Genomic DNA, 23,247 nt, shown 5'->3' with positions numbered 1-23,247 from the left:
AGTAGCTTAGATTGTCTTAGGCCTGGCATATTACGCCAGTGTTCTTCCCCCTTTTCCCTTTCTTCTTCTAATAGATGCCCCCTAATTTCCTGCGGGCCTACTGGCAGGAATGGCTCAGGACCAATAGGACGTGTCGTTGCTGCCTCTCTGGCCAGGCTGTCCGCGTGCTCATTACCCTCAACTCCCCTGTCGCCAGGAACACAGGCCAACAGTAGTTCGTTGTGTGCTCCTAGTTGATTCAGCTTTTCCACACACTCAAGGACGAGTGCTGATTTTATTTCAAATGCCGAGATCGCCTTGAGGCGGCCTGACTGTCACTGAGTATGGCAGTTTTTTCATTGGAGTATTTTCGCTGAAGGCGAGTCTTCGAGCTATCGGTATAGCGTACTATATTGTTTAGCTGCTGAATGCTCTCAATTCTGTTATCCTACCACATACCCTTGTCTCCCAGTTCTACTTTATATCTTTTCTCATATACTATCTGCCTGAGGATATCATCCCTCGTGGGTTGAGAGATTGGGATCTTCTCTCTCAATTCCTCCATGTTCCGGGACGATATGACTTTACCTTTGCCCGAACCCTCCTTGACGAACTTGGATCTTAGTAAATTTCCTATTTATTATTAGAAATCTAGTCTTCTACGCTTAGCACATTATCTAATTCGATTTTTTTGGGTCAAATGACCGGTATAAGGTTCTCACCCGTATAATGGTACGTGCAAACATTTTTTACCGCCAAAAAAAAACTTGGCGATCTACTGTGTTTTTGCAGAACCTAGTGCGCATCGAAAATAAGTAGTTCCCAGCCAATACGACACCGGCTTTGCGATCCATAGTAATTTCGCGGTCTAAAGACGACCCGTATAAATAAGCTGCAAATCTCTGTATACGCTGAATATTTAACTGGTCCGTATATGGGTGTTATGCGGACCGTGCCTATCGAGTTATTTGCAGCCAGGCGTACATTCGGCTGTATTCCAACGGAGTATTTATTTATTTATTTATTTATTACGGTCCTTAAGACCTAGTTGATGTTAAGTAAACATTTGTTTCATTAAATATTAAGTGTCTTACAATATAAAAATAATTTTACTTTAAACTTATTAATATTTTCACAATCTTTTATCGCAGTAGGTAGTTCATTGTGCATTTTGTACCTTATGTATTCCAAAGTCTTCTTTACAAACTCTGTTCTTGCTCTAGGCAGTCTTATATTATTGCAGTATCTAGTTCCATAACTATGGATCTAATAATTGAACGATACACCAGTATTTTATGACGTTGACTAATATGTTTGCATGTTCTGTACATGAATCCTATTTTCTGCGCAATTTTTCTTTCAAGGTAATTTATATGTTCTCCAAAATTCAGGTTTTCATCAATTAAAACTCCTAGGTACTTCATTTCATTTACTCTTTGAATTGTTTTTTATCTTCAGGGTTATATTGTTTAATTCGATATTACGTATGATGTTCTGGTTTTTGCAAAATACCATGAACTTAGTCTTATCTACATTTAACTTCAATTTTTTAAGGCACAACCAGTTGTATAGAGAGTCAAGATCTTCTTGTGCTTTCTGCATTGCACAGTCGGCATATTTCTCACTGATGATGAGCAGTGCATCATCCGCAAATAGACGTATATTGCAATATTTTAAGCATTTTTTTATATCATTTATGTACAATGTAAATAGTATCGGTGCAAGTACTGAACCTTGTGGCAATCCGATATCTATATTCACAACCAATGAAACTGTTTTTCCAATTACCGTCCTTTGCTTTCTGTCACTCATATAACTTCGGAACCATTCCAAAGTCTTTCCTCTGACACCAGTTTTGAACAAAACATTCAACAATTCCCGTCTATCAACTGTTTCAAAGGCCCGTTTCAAGTCTAAGAAGACAGAAGCCACAACTTTTGTATCTGATATATCTTCTTTCCATTCTGCAATAACCATGTTAAGTGCTGTTTCACAAGAATGGCTCTTTCTGAATCCAGACTGTTCTGGCATAATAACTTTGTGCTTTTCTAGGTATGCCACCAATTGATTTTTCACCACCATTTCCATAATTTTCTCATCTGAGGGTAACGTATTGATTGGCCGTAGCTCCTCCGGTTTCACTGTATTTTTTACTTTTTCCACAGGTACTATTGTTGAAACTTTCCAGCAGTTTGGAACAATGCCATTATTTAGGGACTCATTTATTATGTCTTTGTAAAAGTTACCAATATACATCATGGAATCCTTGAAAACACCCTCAGATAAAAGCTTTTCTCCGCCATATTTATTTTTAAAGGCTTTTGTGATATTCATTATATCATCTAACACAATGTCAGTGAAAAGAAATGGTTCTATTGCAATCGAGCGATCAACGTTTAGTTCGGATGCAGTAGGCATTTCTTCGATACTAACATTATTTTCGACTATATGATACTCATTATCGAGGCATTCGCCATGAATAACTATCTTAGTGATATGTTTTTTGTTATCTGTAAGCTCTGCGAGGTCTTTCAGACACTTCCACATCCGCTTCATGTTTTCGTTATTGCTGTGAATTCTGCCTTCCATATACATCTTCTTCTTATACATAATAGTACTTTTGTATATTTTCTTTAATACCTTGTATTCATCCCAGTATCCTGTTTCTGTGGCAGTATTATATAGCTCAAGTTTTCTTTTATGGAGAGCTCACGGTCATACCACTTATTTCTCAGTTGTATTTTTGTTCTCTTCACATATGTCAGTGCTTGCATTACTTCAGTAAGAATATTGTTCAGGGCTGTAGTTTTATTTTCTACTCCCGCATTACGCATAAAGCTAAAATTGCATGTTCTAGGCTTATTTAAAAGGTTTTCGGAACTATAGTATTCCCATGAGGTAAAAGTAAAGTAACTTCTCATTTTGCAAAACTTAGTTGTTGGCACTTTGAAATTAATTGTTTCATGATCCGAAATTCTATATTCAACTATATTTTCCGATCTAACTTGATCATTATTACTAAAGAGCAAGTCAATTTTGGTAGACGAGTTCTCCGTTTTTCTCGTATTGAAATTAATTCTTTGAATCATTGCCCTTTGTGCGAATAATCTTAATAGGTGTTTCGAGTATGTTGACGATACATTCATATTGATGTTAAAATCTCCAATTATGATATTATTGTCTGATTCCTAGAGGTTTTCAGTCAGGATTTCATCTAAAAACGTAATAAAGTCGGCGTCACTGCTACTCGGTGAGTGATAAAGTACACCAATTTGCCATTTTAACGCAAATTTTTTTGATTTTTATAATAATGCACCATATATTCATGTTAATGGCTATATTGCAGACTATACTAAACTCTAAAGCCATTCGCCGGACTCTGGAAGCGAAAGTACTGGAGAGTCAACCAGGTCCGTGATGGAGCGGAAGGTGTATCCAAATAGAGAATAATATGGAGCAAAGGGAGTAAAAGAGCTCTCTCGCAGTACCCTGGAGCACTAAGAATTGTCCAACACTTGGCAGCTGTGGTCGACCCAACAGAGTTCGAGAGTAAGCGTTTGAAATGGACCCGTAAGACCGTAGAAGTAGATCAAGGCAGTTCAACAGTTTTGCTGCGAGAAACCCTCAGTACTGAAACTGGTACGAGGAGGAGGAAAATTCGAGCGGCAAAATGAAGACAAGCCTGCTTTCAAAAGGCGAATAGGACCCATGCCCTGAAAGCTGAAATTATGTAGGAGGGGGCTTATTTATTAAATTATTCAAGTGCTAGTCAGAACAGCATAAGAAAACAAAAGTAAAAATTTTATAAACAAATTTATTAACAATAAATAATTGATAAGCTAAAACATTTTGAATACAATTAGCTTAATGCTCAAAATGATGCGGGAAGAACCAAGAACACCCCTTCCAACCTTTGATTCGGAGGGGTGGTACAATGGTGTAAATATGATAGCGTGCGACTGAAGGTTCAATGTGGCCACATAAATCGTTCCCGAGATGGTCGGGCTAGCACCTTAATGGTGCTATGGTACCGGAGCGTACCGGATTTGTATCCGGCAAAGGACCATCACATCGATAACACTCCCCAAAGCCTTCGGGGAGCAACCTTATCGCTACAACAACAACAACAACAACAACATCTCTAGCTTGCGTTGGCAAGAGGATGTGGTTCCAAATCTCCAGAGCCAAGAATTGAGGTGGTCGATAGCTCAGATCCCCACGATAGCCCCATCCAATAGGTGCGACCGATTACAAATTGTCATCAATATCCTCTAACGGGAGTCCAAGGAAACTTGCAATTTCAACAGGTGTGGACACAGTGAGAGGTGTTGTAGAGGCGTTGGTTCCACATTACAATTAAAAAGATGGTTGGTGTCATGTGGGGATACATTATTATTATTTATTTATTATTACGGCGTTTTAAACCTAAAACTTAGATTATTACAAATTATAAATACATTTTAATAAAAATAGGATTTCTAGGGTTTGGGGTGTCGGAATGTATGAGATTCCGATCAGCACGGGAACTGGTGGTCCCAACGGGCGAGTCTTGGAGTCATATCATTGGGGGGTTGGAAGGACGTGTTCTCAATCCTGCCCTACTCCCAGACGTATGATTACACACATTGCAAGCGGGGCATACATTTTGTATGTCGGGGTTGATTCTGGATAGGTAAGAGTTTAACCTGTTACAGTATCCAGATCGAAGTTGAGCTAGAGTGTCTCGTGTTTCCCTGGGGGGTATGCGTTCCTCTTCCGCTAGTTTTGGGTACTGTTCTTTGGGTACTGGATTCACCTGGCAATTCCTGGCATAAAGATCCGACGCCTGTTCCCAAGAAAGTCGGTTCTGTGTACCGGAGCGACTCGGGATTTTTCCCGACCAAGGACTGTCATTTCAGTGTAACCCCATTTAATTTCTTGCAGTACTCCCCTCATGTTGCGTTGTTATTGGAATAGGAAGTAGGTTCAAACAGTAGTTTCAAGACTAGTCCCACGGCAAGCAAATTAAAAATCAATTCAGTCATCGACTAGCATTGTTGTTGTTGTTGTTGTAGCGATAAGGTTGCTCCCCGAAGGCTTTGGGGAGTGTTATCGATGTGATGGTCCTTTGCCGGATACAAATCCGGTACGCTCCGGTACCATAGCATCATTAAGGTGCTAGCCCGACCATCTCGGGAACGATTTATGTGGCCACATTAAACCTTCAGGCCATTCCCTCCCTCCCTACCCCCAAGTTCCATGAGGAGCTTGGAGTCGCCAGAGCCTCGTCTGTTAGTAAAACAGGATTCGCCGGATAGGTGAGGTTGACAATTGGGTTTGGAGAAGCTATATATTGCGCTGGCAACCTGAAAGGTTGCGCTACACAGCCCCTTGAAACTGGTATTTTAGTCGCCTCTTACGACAGGCATACCTACCGCGGGTATATTCTGATCCCCTTCGCCGCGTACGGTTGTTTTTCAGTTGCGTTCTCTCTTTAACATTACCTTCCCACTTAGTGCAGTTTCTTGTAAACAACAAATACCGCTAACCAAAATTCCTTTAGCACATTTTGTGTTTTAGAGTGCCCACGTGCTTTAAATATAGTGTAATCTTGGTTATCTTTAACTATGCCCCCGGGGCAACAAGCCATGGGGGCAATAGGTTTTCTATTTTAGAAAACAGCCCCAAAGCTAAAAAAAAGAATATCCAAACCGATTGATAGTTTCCCTGACCTAACACCCCCTACCAACCTTCCTAATCCCAAGTAAGTTGTAGTCTCTGCTACTGATGAAAAAAAACCTCTATCTCTTTATTCGGTGTTTTGCTGTGAAAAGATCTCTAGAGCTCATAAGCAAAAACATTGAAAAGATCACAGAACTTAGGGACGGTAGCCTATTGGTGCTAGTGAAAGACAAACAATCCGCTGATAAATTCATTTCTGCTAAACTACTACCAGGAATTTGTGAAATTAAATGCAAATTTCATGAAAACCTTAATTTCGTCAAAGGCACGATTTTTGCACCCTACCTTACTATCCTTCCCGATGAAGAAATCACAAAGGAGCTAGCCTCCGAAGGAGTGGTAAATGTCTTCAAGTTTACAAAAATGGAAAATAACAAAGCTGTACATACTGGAGCAATTCTGCTCACTTTCGACCGATACAAGCTACCAGAAAAAATCGACATTTCATGGCACAAAGCGCGAGTAAGGGAATATTTCCCGAACCCTATGCGTTGCAAACAATGTCAAGAGCTAGGTCACACCAAAAAGCACTGCCATAAACCTGCTCTGTGCCAAACATGCAGCTTCCCACCCAAGGATGACAATTGCGCCGTGTTCAGTGCGTCAACTGCAAAGAAAAACACCCATCGAACTTTAAAAAATGTACAAAATTCCTTGAACAGAAAGAAATTTTAAAAATTAAAACTCAGCGTAGATGCACCATGAAAGAAGCAAAAGATGCCTACCAGGCACAATTTCCTAGAGCTTCAGCTCCATTCTCGTTCGCTGGAGTAACCAACCCCAGCAACAATGATACCACTACATCAAAACAACACATTACTAAAAACAAAGTAACTAATGAATTACCTGAAAATAAAAAAAATAAAACTTCTTTTGACAAAGAAGCAGATAACAACACTTGTGATTTCAATGAAGCCGCAAGTGTAGCAATGATAACCTCAGAAATTTTACCAACAAACCAAGAAACCACAATTACTACCGAAAATAAACAAACAACAATCGATTCGCCTATAACTTGACTGAGTCAGCAATTGATTCAAAACAGCAATTATTACTTATTGCCAAATTCTAATATAGAATTTTCCAACGCAGATTCAGGAGACATCCTGAACGTCAGTTTTGCTGAAGATTATGGCCTTTAATGTTCTTCAATGGAACATAAAAGGAATATTCAACAACATGAATGAATTACACCTTCTAATAAAAGAGCACTCACCTTCCATTATACCGCTTCAAGAAACACACCTACCATTCAATAGAACAGCGCCAATTTCTAATTCGTACACAACATACTTTTACAACTTGCCAGAAAATCAAGCAAGCAAGGGATAGCCGTTATGGTTAGAAATGACATACCCCACAAACGATTAGACGTCCAATCTCGATTAGTGACTATTGCTATAGAGGTTAACATGAATATTAAATTTACCATCATATCCACGTATATTCCCCCCAGCAATTGTTTAGCGTAAAAGACCTCTTCGACTTGTCATCTGGGGTTAACACAGATATTTTATTAGTAGGAGACCTCAACGCATGGAGTCCCTTGTGGGGCTGAGAATCCACCAATCAAAGGGGAAAAATAATCGAAGATTACTTGCTCTCAAATAACTTGATGGTGCTAAATGACATGGCACCAACGCATTTCACAACACACCAGACTTTCACACATATTGATGTGTGCCTATGCTCCGCTAGTTTGGCCCCAAAAGTATCTTGTTCTACTCTCTCTCAACTGCATGGAAGTGATCATTTCCCCGTGCTCACCAAAATTCTGTTAGCTCGGTGAAACCCGGGGACACCAAAACCAAAATTAATTATAGAAAAGGCAAATTGGGAGAACTTTCAACTCTCGGCCAACGAAACCATGAGCAAATACCCATTGTCCTCTAATGTAAACAAAGAAGCCAATGCATTGAAAAAAATAGTACCTACTTCAGCAGCACATTTGTCGGTACCCCAGACCCACAAGAGAAAACGCAAGACAGTTGTACCATATTGGTCATCAATCCTTCAAGCGTTAAGAGAAAAGAAACAGAAGCTTTGGCATATATATAAGAAATATAGATCTCCTGAAAATCTTGTTGAATACAAGAAAGCGAACGCAATTTTCAAAAGGGAGGTAAATGTATAGCTAAAAGAGAGAGTTTAGAAAAGCTAACGGAGGGGATAACACCTTCCTCATATCCAAAGAAAATTTGGGCAAATATTAAAATGCTGACGGGCACATATACCCCTAACTCAATCAAAGCTTTAGTCACATATGAAGGAACAATACGCTCCGCGACAGAAATAGCAAACCATCTGGGCGAGTTTTGGTGTAACTACTCTAAAGACTCTAATTTTTTTCAATTCAATTCAATTCAATTTATTTAACACATTTGTACAAGTGAGACTATTGTCTCTTAAAGTACATCGATATTTGGATATGTGTACAATATAATAATGTGAGTATAACAATATTTATATTAATATAAAACAAATAACAGAAATAGACAATGTAGATTCGAGAAAATAGCTAGAATAGTGTTTTTCGTATATCAAAAAATTCAGACAAAGCCAATTTAAAGCGCGATGCATTGGGCTCATTTTTAATAAAATTAGGTAATGAGTTCCATACTTTGATAGTACTGACAAAGAACGTCCTTGATGATGAGAGATATTTATGGTGTGGAACGATGAGGTTACAGGTTCTGTCAGATCTAGCAAAACATAAATTTCGGAATAGGTATTCTGGTTGTTTTTTATAAATTAATTTATTCAGGAAAATTAGATTGCGATAGTTTAGGAAGGTAGTAAGACTGCAATCAAGTATTTTAAACGAAAACTCTATGTGGTCAAATTTACGCTTCAAGTAGATATATCTTGCACAATTGTTCAATGCAAGTTGTAGCTTATTTCTAGACCTGCAGTCTATATCACCAAACACTAACCCTCCCAACGAAATGAAAGGAACTATTAGTGATCTGACTAACATTAATTTGACATTTGGAGGAATGAAAGCAGCTGTGTACCACAATTTCCTTAACACAAAATAAATTTTTGATAAAACGTAGTTAATATGATCAACACAGTTAAAATTGGAATTTAGTTTGAACCCTAAACTATTAACGACCGACTCATACTTAATGGTAATATCCTGTAGTATAACCGATGGCAAATTCTCTACTAGTTGCGGAGAGTGCGAAATGCAAATAGCTTTTGTTTTAGACGCATTTAGATTTAAATTATTATCACTCGACCACGAAGAGATGCTTCCGGGATCCTCGTTCATCCTACAAACCAAATCTTCAGATAAGCCAATAGGGCGAGATAGATATATTTGTGCATCATCAGCATATAGATGTATTGAAACACTTTTACAGCAATGAGTAATATCGTTAATGAACATACTGAACAAAACTGGTCCAAGTATAGATCCCTGAGGCACCCCCGAGCACAGGCACTTCGTCTCAGAGCAACCACTTTTAACTACTACCTTCTGCCAACGATTTGTAAGATAGTTTTCGAGCAATCTTGAAGCGCTAGAAGAGAATCCAAAGTAGTGTCGTAATTTCATTAAGAGAATGGAATGATCTACTGTGTCAAAGGCTTTCGAAAAATCTAAAAGTGACATCACAGTCAAATCACCCCTATCGTAGGCAGGGCGGATGTCTTCAATTACCTTGAGTAAAGCCGTCGCACAACTATGGCTCGCTCTATAACCAGACTGGCATTCTGAGAGAAGGTTGTTCTTATTGAGGTATTCGGTGATTTGGGCCACCACTAACTTTTCCCAGATTTTAGAAAGAGCGGGTAATATGCTTATCGGCCGAAAATCCATTGGCAAAACAGCCGATGGCTTTTTAGCAATAGGAATAACTTATGCTATCTTCCAAGCATCGGGAAAAGTTGAAGTCGTTATCGAAAAGTTAATAATATGTGTTAACGTTGAAACAATGTTGATTGCAATAAGTTTTACAAACCTAAGGCTTATACCGTCGTCACCAACGGCATTGGACTTTATTGAGAATATACTTCCTATGACATCATCCTCTGTAACTCCGAAAAATTGAAATTTGTTATTATCTGGTATGTACATCACGTTTTCAATAAGTTTGAAATTTTGATTATTTATATAACTACTCGACTGTAAAAAGAAGTCATTGATGGAGTCAGGGTCCAAATCGCATTTCGAATCATTTTTACATGCAATCCCTATTGATTTGAGATTTTTCCACAAGTTCTTGTTTGGTAAATTAGTGTCAAGCTTTGTTTGAAAAAAAAGTCTTTTAGAATTTCTTACTGTGAGTGTAGCATGATTTCTGGCCAGACGATAACATTGCCAGTTTTCATTTGTGGGATGTTGCTTCCAAATTTTGTAAGACTTACTACGACCTTTGATAGCCAGCAGAACCTCTTTTGTGAACTACGGCTGTTTATTTGTTTGGGACTTTACCGCCTTTAGAGGTACATATTTAGTAAATAGGTAATTTAAAAGAAACATGAAATAACTGAGTTTTTGGTTAATATCTGAAAACATCCATACGCGGTTCCAATGTAAAGAATCAGCTTCGCACATTAGTTCAGAGATATTAACTGACTTAAAATCCCTATAATAAAATTGTGTTTCGGTATTGCAATTAACATCTATATCATACGATATAAACAACATGTCATGATCCGATATTCCCGCAACTGAGAACTGGTCAAAATAAAGTACACTGGAACGGTCCGAGGTACATATCAGGTCTAGCAAGCTAAATTTGCAATTTGGTGAAAATCTAGTAGGAGATTTATTGACAACGTCTAAGCCAGCGGAATACAAATTATCCATTAATGTCATTGACTTCAAGTCATTGTTTAATAGGTCTGTGTTAAAGTCACCACAGACCAAAATATGTTCATATTTGCATATAAATTCAGACAATTTTAGGAAAAAATTGTCTAGCTTATGGAATTTACTGGGGTTGTACACACACACAACTAAAAACTTCTTTAATGCATCACTAACTTCTATAATCAAGTACTCAACAGGATCATTTTCGTTGGATTTGAAGATAACCTGATGTCTCAGCGATGTTTTACAATATATGGCAACACCTCCACCTCTTGCCCCGGTTTTCCTATCATTCCGTGCCAATGTGTAAGAGTGTAGTTTATAAAATTCATCCTCAATATCCTCTCTAAACCAAGTCTCAGTCACACAAAGTATGTCAATTTTTGTATTTTGCAAAATTTGGTTCATGTAATCAAGTTTCTGTAAATTAAGACTACGTGTATTTATGTGGCAAAGCTGCAAACCTGCATGACTGTTGCTTACAAGGGTTAAAATGATCTTGAGACATTCGTTGTCAGTACTCAGATACTCATTTTCACTGATCATTAGGATTAATGCACTTAGCGCTGCGTAATGGGCTTTGGTTTGTAGAATTGAAAGTAATAAAGAAAAGAGGAATTTGCAAATGATAAACATACATATTTGAAAAAGTAAGAGAGAAAGACAAAAAAGTAAATGTAGTAATAAACATAAATATTAATCCGATGCTTGCGTCGTTGTAGAAATTCGTCATCATTGTTTGCCTTCGCTGACAAGAGCATTTATATCTTCTCTGCTTTTCACCAGCTTCGCCTCCGTTTTTCTCTGCACTCTCACGTATACTCTGCCTCTAATGCTAAAAGCAGAAGCTAATGAACCCTGGCGCTTCAGCTGTGTTGCGTGGTGCATTATCTCTCTGTTTCGCTTGGTTAAACTCTCATGCACGAAGATTTTCCCATAGCCAATCTCATCAACATCAGAGAGAATTAAGGCTCTTTTTTTGGTCTTCACAAAAGTAGAAACAGCTTTAAGCAGTTGATTTCTATCGTGCGCTGAGTTAAGTTTAATTATAACAGGCACATAATCATTATTTGAATTTTTGTGTTTGTTTGAGCGCATACGGAAAGCTTTACGAATGGCTGGTGTCTCATAACTAATTGCTTCACACAGTTTGCTGAAAATTTCTTTAACATTGTCGTTATTTGAATTCGGTATACCATTTATCACGATATCAGTTGACACAGCTTTTTCCCCAAGATCCTCAATTTCCTCACGCAATGCATCAATCTTGGTTTTGAGAAATGCAAACTCAGTTTGTGCATTTTCGACACCCGCTACTCTTTGTTCACATCTTTCTATTCTATCTTTCGCATTCGCTAACTCACCCGTAAGCTCGCTCATTCTTTGCATAACTCTATTCTCCATGGATTGAATTTTGATGAAGCTTTTGTTTCACATAAAAATATGACTTTAGAAAGCGGTTACCATAACGATACTCCATCAACGCAAGCGAAACTAATTGACTTGCCCATAACAGAATTCGAATACGATTTGACGGTAAAAAACATGTCTGGAAAAACTCCAGGCAGGGATCGCAGAAAGTAAAACAAAGATTAATTGCGCTCTACAATATTTTAGAACAAGGTTCATTACCACACACTTGGAAAAACTCCACCGTCCTTCCGCTTCCAAAGTCGAAACAATGCACATCACGTGCTTCCGGCTATAGACCAATATCCCTAATTCCTTGTTCAAGTAAAGTTATGGAAAAAATCATAGCAAAGCGCATCATGTGGTTTGCCTCGTAAAACGGTCTCATCGATCCACACCAGGTTGCCTTCAGAGAAGGTCAAGGGACAATAGACGCACTCCTGATATTTGAACACTTTGCCACAACAGCTCTAGCTTCAAAAATCCATGTTTCCATCCTAAGCCTTGATTTTGAGAAGGCTTACGATGGAATCGGTGCTCATATCGTTCTTCGGCAACTAGCCGAATGGAAGATAGGAAATAACATATATAACTACGTAAAAGATTTTCTATCCAATCGCTCTTTTAGTGTTAAAGTATGTAATAAATATTCTGTTGAAGCCAAAAGGCTTGCAATAGTTGGGAATCACTGGACATTTCTCGATGCAGCCGTATGCTGCAAAACTACTCGTGTCGGGAAAAGCACCGGTGAGAATTTGCGAAAGCAGTGAGAACAAATTGATGTACGACTTGAGAAGACAGTCTTTGGCTATCCACCAACCGCTACGCTTCCAGTCGTCATCAACATTACAAGGTACTGTTTTTTCCTTTCATTATTTTACTTTTTACCTTTATTTAATTATTGTATATATTTGCATAAATTCATATATATCCTTCTATATATGTAATTTACCTCTTATTTTTATGCAAATAAACAATCCTTGAATTGTATTCTAATTCATTGTTTTTTTCTTTCTTTGTGGTTCGCTGCTTGATCAACTTGTCCAACTCGTGAGTTCGTACCGGCGCTTTCTTTCGTCGCTATCCCCCCAAACAACTTTGCTATTTCTTGCAACTGAATTCACTGCCCCACATAGAATCGCGTTTTTGCAGTGTAGGAGCTTATGGGTCAACTTCAAGCTGTTTTGATTAGTTCTTTCTTCCACAGTCGGAAGCCCTGCTTCTGTCAGTATGCACCGTGTTGGAGATGTCGGGAATGCTCGCAAGCTTCTTCTAGCTGCAGCGTGGTATGGTGGTGATAAGCGTTTCATGATGCTGCGCGCACAGTGCCCGTATATCGTTAATCCGTAGTCGATTTTTGACAAAATCAGCGCTTTTGTTATGCGTATTAAAGTTGTTTGATGCAGCAGACAATGTTTCGATGATAAATACTTTATTACATTTAATCGTTTATCTAAGCTTGTTCTTAAATGTTCGACATGGATTTTATATGTAAGCTTTTTGTCAAATACAATACCCAGAAACTTATGACTACTGCTATTGACAAAGTCGACATTATTAAAATTTAGACTTATTGATGGACATAGCTTTTTATCACAAATGTGGAAAGTTGTACATTTGTTGTATGATAGCTTAGCTCCCGAGATGTTTGACCAACTGGTTTTTTTTGAAATCATTTGAGAAAAATCGCTTTGGACCACCGATAAGTCCTTACATTTGGAAAACAATAACAAATCGTCTGCATACATAATCCTATGGACTCTTTTGTATTGAGACAGGATTTTATTAATTTCATCGAAAGCTACTATAAATAATACTACCGACAACGGTGAACCCTGAGGTATACCATTAAATAGTTTATAATTTTTAGAATATGTTTGGGGGGGATAGCGACGAAAGAAAGCGCCGGTACGAACTCACGAGTTGGACAAGTTGATCAAGCAGCGAACCACAAAGAAAGAAAAAACAATGAATTAGAATACAATTCAAGGATTGTTTATTTGCATAAAAATAAGAGGTAAATTACATATATAGAAGGATATATATGAATTTATGCAAATATATAAAATAATTAAATAAAGGTAAAAAGTAAAATAATGAAAGGAAGAAACAGTACCTTGTAATGTTGATGACCACTGGAAGCGCAGCGGTTGGTGGATAGCCAAAGACTGTCTTCTCAAGTCGTACATCAATTTGTTCTCACTGCTTTCGCAAATTCTCACCGGTGCATTTCCCGGCACGAGTAGTTTTGCAGCATACGGCTGCATCGAGAAATGTCCAGTGATTCCCAACTATTGCAAGCCTTTTGGCTTCAACAAAGTATTACGCCGTATTTCAGCCATTACAAGGTGCATCAACACAGCGAAGGAAGCAGGCATTCCTATTAAGCCAGTAAAAGTGAACTGTAACACTCCGCCACTCTGGACTAACATGCAATCGTTTGTTATAACCGATATGAGCAGAAGCAACAAGAGTACCACACCGGCAGCAGTTTATAGACAAATGTTTAAAGATATCACAACAAAATTTGAACAGCAAGATTGGAAATTCGCATATACCGACGGTACAAAAATTCATTCCACAACAGCTTTCGCGGTGGTAGATTCCAATCACAATACAATCACGGTCGGCCACCTACTACCATTCTGTTCTGTATACACTGCAGAAGCTAGCGCGGTACTACGCGCAACTCAATTTGCTCTCGGCACCAAAGAAAGATACATAGTATGCTCAGAAAGCTTATCGACCATACAATCCATCACAAATATGTCCAGTACAGATAGCCTGACAGTAGCAATACGCAAAACACTTTTACAAAGCAACAGTCAAATAAAAATCATGTGGGTCCCAGGCCATGTTTCAATAGCGGGAAATGAAGCTGCTGATGAAAGAGCTAAGTTAGCAGCCCAAGAACCACTTATAGTTCAAAACTTTATCTCTAAAAAGGATATCTCCAAACTGGCTCAAATACACATGCTTAAAGCAAAACTCGAAGATTGGAAGAATTATATCCACCACTACTCGAATATAAACACCAGCGGAAAGAGCCCTATATTCCCGATTAAAGTCACCTGCAACAATTTGAAAGCGTTTATCCGACTACGCATAGGACACACGATTATTACACATGAGACGGTTCTTAAAAGATCGAGCGTGTCACAGTGGCCCTACTGTAATGCAGAAACCAACTCTGTGATACATCTCCTCGACAGATGTCACCATTTCGCAATAACCAGAGCAAGCCTATTTGGAAATACAAACCCTTCTAGTTTATTAAGAAATCATAACGCTGTATCTATAGACAAAATAAATGAATTCCTTAGGTTAACAGATCTTAGGAAATTAATCTAGAGTTAATTATCTATAAGCCTTTAGTTAATCTAAGCAAAAACTGTAACTTGAAAAAACAAGCGAGCCGAAGGTGTTCTTACTAGTGCTCCTCTTTCCAGTAAAGAAGGCATGTTGCGCTTCTTTTCTTCTAATAAATAAAATAAAATAAAAATAAAAATCAATTGAAATATTCTCTAATTATACTCAGTTGAGCAGAGCTCACAGAGTATATTAACTTTGATTGGATAACGGTTGGTTGTACAGGTATAAAGGAATCGAGATGGATATAGACTTCCATATATCAAAATCATCAGTATCGAAAAAAAATTCGATTGAGCCATGTCCGTCCGTCCGTCCGTCTGTCCGTTAACACGATAACTTGAGTAAATTTTGAGGTATCTTGATGAAATTTGGTATGTAGGTTCCTGGGCACTCATCTCAGATCGCTATTTAAAATGAACGATATCGGACAATAACCACGCCCACTTTTTCGATATCGAAAATTTCGAAAAAACGAAAAAGTGCGATAATTCATTACCAAATACGGATTAAGCGATGAAACTTGGTAGGTGAGTTGAACTTATGACGTAGAATAGAAAACTAGTAAAATTTTGGACAATGGACGTGGCACCGCCCACTTTTAAGAGAAGGTAATTTAGAAGTTTTGCAAGCTGTAATTTGGCAGTCGTTGAAGATATCATGATGAAATTTGGCAGGAACGTTACTCTTATTACTATATGTCTGCTTAATAAAAAATAGCAAAATCGAAGAGCGACCACGCCCACTTTAAAAAAAAAAATTTTTTAATTCAAATTTTAAAAGAAAAGTTAATATCTTTACAGTATATAAGTAAATTATGTCAACATTCAACTCCAGTAATGATATGTTGCAACAAAATACAAAAATAAAAGAAAATTTCAAAATGGGCGTCGCTCCGCCCTTTTTCATTTAATTTGTCTAGGATACTTTTAATACCATAAGTCGAACAAAAATTTACCAATCCTTGGGAAATTTGGTAGACGCTTAGATTCTAGACGATAACTGTTTTCTGTGAAAAAGGGCGCAATCGGTTGAAGCCACGCCCAGTTTTTATACACAGTCGCCCGTCTGTTCTTCCGCTCGGCCGTTAACACGGTAACTTGGGCAAAAATCGATATATCTTTACTAAACTCAGTTCACGTACTTATCTGAACTCACTTTGTATTGGTGTAAAAAATGGCCGAAATCCGACTATGACCACGCCCACTTTTTCTATATCGAAAATTACGAAAAATGAAAAAAATGCCATAATTATATACCAAATACGAAAAAAGGGATGAAACATGGTAATTGTATTGGTCTATTGACGCAAAATATAACTTTAGAAAAAAACTTGGTAAAATGGGTGTGACACCTACCATATTAAGTAGAAGAAAATCCTTTATGGCGATATCTCGAAAAGGCATCCACCTATAGAACTAAGGCCCACGCCCTTTTAAAATACTCATTAACATCTTTCATTTGATACCCATATTGTACAAACGTATTCTAGAGTCACCCCTGGTCCACGTTTATGGCGATATCCCGAAAAGGCGTCCACCCATAGAACTAAGGCCCACTCCCTTTTAAAACACTTATTAACACCTTTCGTTTGATACCCATATTGTACAAACGCATTCTAGAGTCAACCCTGGTCCACCTTTATGGCGATATCTCGAAAAGGCGTCCACCTATAGAATTTAGGCCCACTCCCTTTTAAAATTATCATTAACACATTTCATTTGATACCCATATCGTACATAGAAATTCTAGAGTCAGGCCTGGTCCACCTTTATGGCGATATCCCTAAATGGCGTCCATCTATAGAACTATGGCCCACTTCCTCTTAAAATACTCTTTAATACCTTCCATTTGATACACATGTCATACAAACACATTCCAGGGTTAACCTAGGTTCTTTTTACAACATGGTGATTTTCCCTTACTTTATCTCCACAGCTCTCAACTGAGTATGTAATGTTCGGTCACACCCGAACTTAGCCTTCCTTACTTGTTTTGAATTGAAATTTGTTGACAAACATGAAACCCGCTTAATACAAAGAAAGTAAAATTACAATTATAAAAGCTTCTTTATAAACCTATTTTACTTTTTATGAATAATGAATTTTCCTTGAAATGTACATAGAATGCCTGCTACTCATTGATGACTCGTATCTATTATTTTAGTTCATCTAATTGGAAAGTATAATGGTACTACCTTCGAAGAACGCAACGTTGAGTTTGATTACGGTGAAGGGTGTGATTGTGGTGTTGTTGAAGGAGTGGAAATGGCCTTGGAAAAAATGACTGTCGGGGAAATATCAAGGTAAATTCTGTATACATTTTTAAGGGTACATACATAGTCAACAAATGAGATCTAAATAGAATCGATACGATGACCACACATACCCTCTGTGATGTGTGCAAATATTATATCTGGGCTGTAACTATTTATTTTTGCCTGTACTGTAGCATTTTCCTTCACTGTACTGCCAATTTAATTATGTTTCCTCAAAAGTCCGAACATATAAAGTAATATGACTATCACTACGTGAACGCATTTGACTCCACTGAACTTTGATAGCGTCTTTATTTTAAAAGCCTTCCGCGATTTACAACCAGATTGACTGAATTCTTGTATGTGTGCGTGTCGGGTATTTGACGCTTGCCCCGCGACTATCAAATAAAAAGCCATCAATCAACATTTGCATTGAGAAACCGTAGCGTTCGGACGTGAATATGTCGTCATCGGATGATGACTTTTTTTTACTTGCAACTACAGCAGTTTTATTAAATAATAAAAAAATTTATAAAAATTTTATTAAATAATAATAAAAGCTTAACATTCCATAAAGCTGGTAAATATTGATAATTTTAATATGAATTGCTTTTCTTCCGCGCACTTGTTCATTTTGAATGTCGACACAAACTAAATACAACACTGCGTTTTGTCAATCACACCCCGCGACTATCAAATAAGCTAGCGTCAAATGAAAAAATCAAAAATTTTTGATTTTGATCAACGTGTAGCCGACAACAAATACGTGTGTCACGAAGCCACCCGTCTGCACTAACACACACAAAATTCAGTTAATCTGGTTGTAAATCGCGGAAGGCTTTAAAACGAGCGAGTCGAACGGTTTTTTTGGGAGACTCGGGGATTTTTGTTCGAGACGTTGATCGAGATAGATGAAAATTCAGAAGTATTTTCGTAAAAGCGGAAATTTCTAAATGAACAATTAAAAGAAAACACTATTCGTTTGTGTAATTGATGGCACCTTATATGAAGTCGATTAACTTCTATAAATCGTAAAAGAAAAGTGCAATAAAGAATAGTGAAATTTTGGGCTATTATAGCAACAGCATTGTGAGGGTGCTCCGCTGAATTAATTAGTGGCTCCCAATCAGCTAAATTTTAACGGCATCATATTGTTGCCTGGTTTGCGCTGACTGATGCGAGATTGTACTGGAAGAGGATTGGCGACAATTTAAGTTCCGCTAAAAGTGATGGTCTCGTTCGGCTCACCAGTAATCTTTTTCATAACCTTTATGCAACGGGTTAAGCACACCAGAGGAAGTATATATATATATATATTTCTGCTCATTGGCATACTGTGGAAGCTGCTTTGATCAGGGATACAACCAAACTCACCGGCGATACAAATTTGGGACATACGTGAATCTCGGCATTTGGAACAATTTTTTTTTTTCTGAAATCATTTCCTATTTTATATGCATGTGCACAATTTAACATATAAATTTCTTTCATAAACTTATTCATTTTTTTATAAAGTAAAAGCGCATTGCGTAGTATGTTTAAAGCCTAGTACAAAACTCGCCTCTAAATTAGAGGTCATTCTTACATTCATTCGTAAATTCATTCATAATTGTACCTAAATGTTTAAATATGTAAAGTGTCTAACGAGCGGATTGTAAAAGCGGGAATATATATCTACTCATTATCTACCATCAGCGAATTTCCATAGAGGACCAGGTGTTTGCGCAAACAACGGGCCATCATCGCGGATTAAACAAGGTACGTAACACAAGAAAAAAACAAAACCAGTGAATTTATAATTGGTGATTATATGCACACATGCATGTACCCCAGACACACTTATTTGAAAGTGCTATAAATGATTTTATTCTCGCTTAGCGTTCGTAAAGTAACTTTTGTTTATGATTTGGGTTTGCGATTTCGTGTACACCTAAATGTTGAATTATTTAAATGTTCGAAGAACTTAGACTAGAGATAGTATAAACAAATTTCTCTTGTTATAAATAAAACTATTTCGTATGTAACGATATTGAATTCCAAAAATATACAATGAATAAAGTGTAAAGTGGTATAAAACTATGTGATCTCAGGCGCTGATTGTTATATTAGGTTGGGACGGGAGAGGTGTTGTACTCTTGTATAATGGTTGGGAAGGGAGAGAGCGGAGACTTAATAACATCTGAGTCTCCATGATGCAGTGCCCTTCTTGTCGTTCTGTTGTCCTCTCGTTTCGCTACAGTTTACGTTCCCCGTAGGAAACAATTTTCTATGCGTCCGTCCGCTTAACTGGTATTCTGTGTTGTCTGTGATTATTGTCCGATGTGTAATTTGCTGTTGTTTATATTAGGATTTTATATAAGAAGAAAATCAAGTGCATGAAAATTATGTTTATGTATGTATGCAGTGTGAATAGTTATACAAGTATCCACCCCAGCCGAAGAGCTTAGACCAGGTTCAACTAGCATGCACGCCCGTATAACATTGCATTGGCGCTATAACATCTAGCGAACCGACATGGTACATTACATAAAACTGGCGCCCAACGTGGGGCCCTCGCTTTCGCGGGTACCCGAATAAGATTTTATCTGTTTATCAGTGTCAGGGGTGACAGAGTGTTGGAATTAGGTTAAAATGCGCAGGCCGTTTTCTTAACCACATTCAGTCATACTTTGACGAACAATTTCTCACTGGGGTGATTGACCTCATTTCCTTTTATTTTGGAATAGAGTTGAAGTAACATGTTTGTTACACTCTACCATTGAATTGCTTCTGAATTTCAATCTTCTCAAACTGTTATACTTGGTAAACATTTGTCATGACTTTTGATAGGTTGAGTGTTTACAATCAATAACAGTCAGCAACGATCTGGCACACAAATGTTTTTATTTTAATGGCGAAGCAGACGAGAAGAAGGAAACCTGATAGCCTCTTGAAATCAGCGCGGGATCACATAGAAATACCAGGAATTTTATGAGAAAAATTTTGTTGAAAGATTTTCTGCATTTAAAGAAGAAAGATTTGATGAATGATATTTTTTTTAAATGCTTTACATAACGTTTATATTTTTTTTTGCGCAAATAAATTTGGACCAAACACTGTTGGTTGAATCTATGAAGTGATAATTCACGGAAAGCTAAATTTTCTGGACAAACAAGACCCTTTGTACTAATTACTTTGTGGGTAATTTTGTTTGTGGATTTTAAGCTGATTGAGTTTTGTTGTGATTAACAGCAGTAATGAAAATTTAGAAGTAGAGGATGCACAAGATTCATTGTGTACCATTTGCAATGAAACTGTGTTGGATTCTGACATGGTAATTACTCCTTGTCAGCACAGATTTCATGGAGAATGTATAGCAAGGTGGGTGTATAGTAGCAATTCTTGTCCACTTTGTCGCAGACAAATTGATAGTAATTCTATGACCAATCACGGCGGACAAAATATATCTCTAGAGCCCATATCAGAACCCATTTCTATGGGGGGACGAATCACTCATAGATGTTTAGCAGTGTCAGACACGGCTTCACTAGAACATGGTGAAGTTAATAACACAGGGGATTCGAGCATATCGCGTCGACAAAATCGTAATTCTCGTATTAGCCGATGGAACCAAAATAGACTGACCCAAAAAAATGATCTTGACCTTATAGAAGAAGTAGTAGAAACTGTAGTACGTCGACAACAAGAATTAGTAACACGCGATATTCAAAGTACCATTGAAAGGTTATTAACAAATTCTTTAGAAGGTAGTTTTTCAGCGATGAACCTAAATCAGTCACGACCTCGCGATGATTTACCCAGTCAGGGCAGGACAGCTGTTAATTTACAAAATAGTAGGGTAGGACAAGCTTCCGCTGATCCGACACCTTACTACACAGAAGCTACGCGTACACCTTCTGCTCGATCGCAAAGCGCAGAAACGTTTTTATCAGCAGGTGGAATTGCTAAGATAATTTCAAATTGGAAATTAGTTTTTGATGGTTCTTCTCAGGGCATATCTGTTAGCGAATTTATTTATAGGAAGAACGCATTAACAACGTCATCATTACGTGGCGACTTTGATGCCCTTTGCCAAAACGCACATATTTTGTTTGAGGGTAAGGCCAAAAATTGGTTTTGGCGATACCATCGCGCTAATGGAGTATTTGAATGGTTTTCATTCTGTGATGCTCTGAAAAGAAACTTTAGGGACATTCGTACATATTTTGACATTAAAGAAACTATTCGCAACAGGAAACAAAATCCGAATGAGCCTTTTGAAAAATTTCTAGAAGGTGTATTATGTCTGTGTGATTCACAAGCACTCCGTTGTCTGAAAGAGAGCTCGTGGAAACTTTAATACAAAATCTCAAACCTGATGTGCGATTAGAATTATTACATTTCGACATTACATCACTCAACGATTTACGTCGTGCTAGCCTAAGACGCGAAAATTTCTTTGACACTGTGCAAGGTGCACAAAAAGTTCCTTTTAAGCAATTTCGAGTTCCAGGCAGACAAATTTCGGAAGTCGAACACGTGGATATTAATGAGGAAGTTAACAACGCTTCCGATGAAATATCAGCAGTATCAGATTTAGCCAATAGGAAGTGTTGGAATTGTGACGAGGGGGGACACAATTACAAACAATGCATTAAGCTGCGGCGTGTGTTTTGTTATGGGTGCGGATTAATAGCATTCTTTTTACCAACTTGTCCAAATTGCAACAAGTCGGGAAACGCGCTACGGGATGTTTGCAACAACAGCCGCAAACATCCGAAACCTCTGCAAGCGCAGAGCTAGAATTAGTACAAGTTTTAAGACTACCAAATGTGACAAAAGATTATCGGATTTACCACGAGTACATCCTATCAAACCTTTTCATGAACGTCTTAAGGAATATAAAACTAGGCGCGAACAGATTTTTAAGCATACGCGTTCAGCACTTAGAGCTAAAGACTTTTGGAAAGAGATAGGTGTTAAACGTAACCAATTATTATCGAGCATCATTTGTAAGCCAGGAGATGTTAGACCATATGCAGCTATTCGTATTATGAACTTCAACATGCTTGGGTTATTAGACTCTGGGGCTTCAATAAATTGTATAGGGGGAAAATTAGCTGAGGAAGTAATAAATAAGAAATATGAGTTGGGATTTAAACCACTGACAACTTTTGCACGAACCGCAGACGGTACAAGGCAAAATGTAGAAGGTGTTGTTGAGTTAATGACTACTTACAAGCAAGATACAAAACCCGTAGAATTCTATATCATATCCAGTTTGTCACAAGACGTATACTTAGGAGTAAATTTTTGGCAAACGTTCCAGCTAGCTCCTCATATAATAAGCGAAACTTTCTTACCAAATGTTAATGAAAACCTTCACGATCTGACAGTTGAACAACAACGTAAACTCAATGCGGCAATTAGTTGCTTTCCATCCTATGAGGAAAATGGGTTAGGGAAAACTACATTGGTAGAACATGAGATAGACGTAGGAACTGCTAAGCCAATAAAGCAAAGACATTTTCCTGTCTCACCAGCCATTCAAAAATTGATGGGAGTAGAAATTGAGCGCATGTTAAAACTAGGAGTAATTGAAGAGTTAAGCAGTGCTTGGTCTTCACCTGTAGTGCTTGTGAGAAAACCATGAAAGGTTAGATTATGCTTACACAGTCGTAAAGTTAACGAAGTAACACGTAAAGACGCGTAT

General features: G+C 37.8%; 1 protein-coding gene across 1 annotated transcript in view; it reads left to right on the top strand.

Annotated features, from left to right (window-relative positions):
• Positions 1 to 23,247, top strand: part of Fkbp59 (FK506-binding protein 59kD) — a 53,547-nt gene that overhangs the window by 14,010 nt on the left and 16,290 nt on the right. Inside the window, exon 4 of the mRNA XM_067764222.1 lies at positions 17,465 to 17,603. Coding sequence (XP_067620323.1) covers positions 17,465 to 17,603 — 139 coding nt within the window. The remainder of the gene's footprint in view (positions 1 to 17,464; positions 17,604 to 23,247) is intronic.

This window comes from Eurosta solidaginis, chromosome 2, assembly GCF_040869045.1.
Source record: "Eurosta solidaginis isolate ZX-2024a chromosome 2, ASM4086904v1, whole genome shotgun sequence".
Classification (NCBI taxonomy): domain Eukaryota; kingdom Metazoa; phylum Arthropoda; class Insecta; order Diptera; family Tephritidae; genus Eurosta; species Eurosta solidaginis.
Note: the sequence above shows the minus strand (reverse complement) of the source record. Positions and strands in the feature narration are given on the sequence as shown.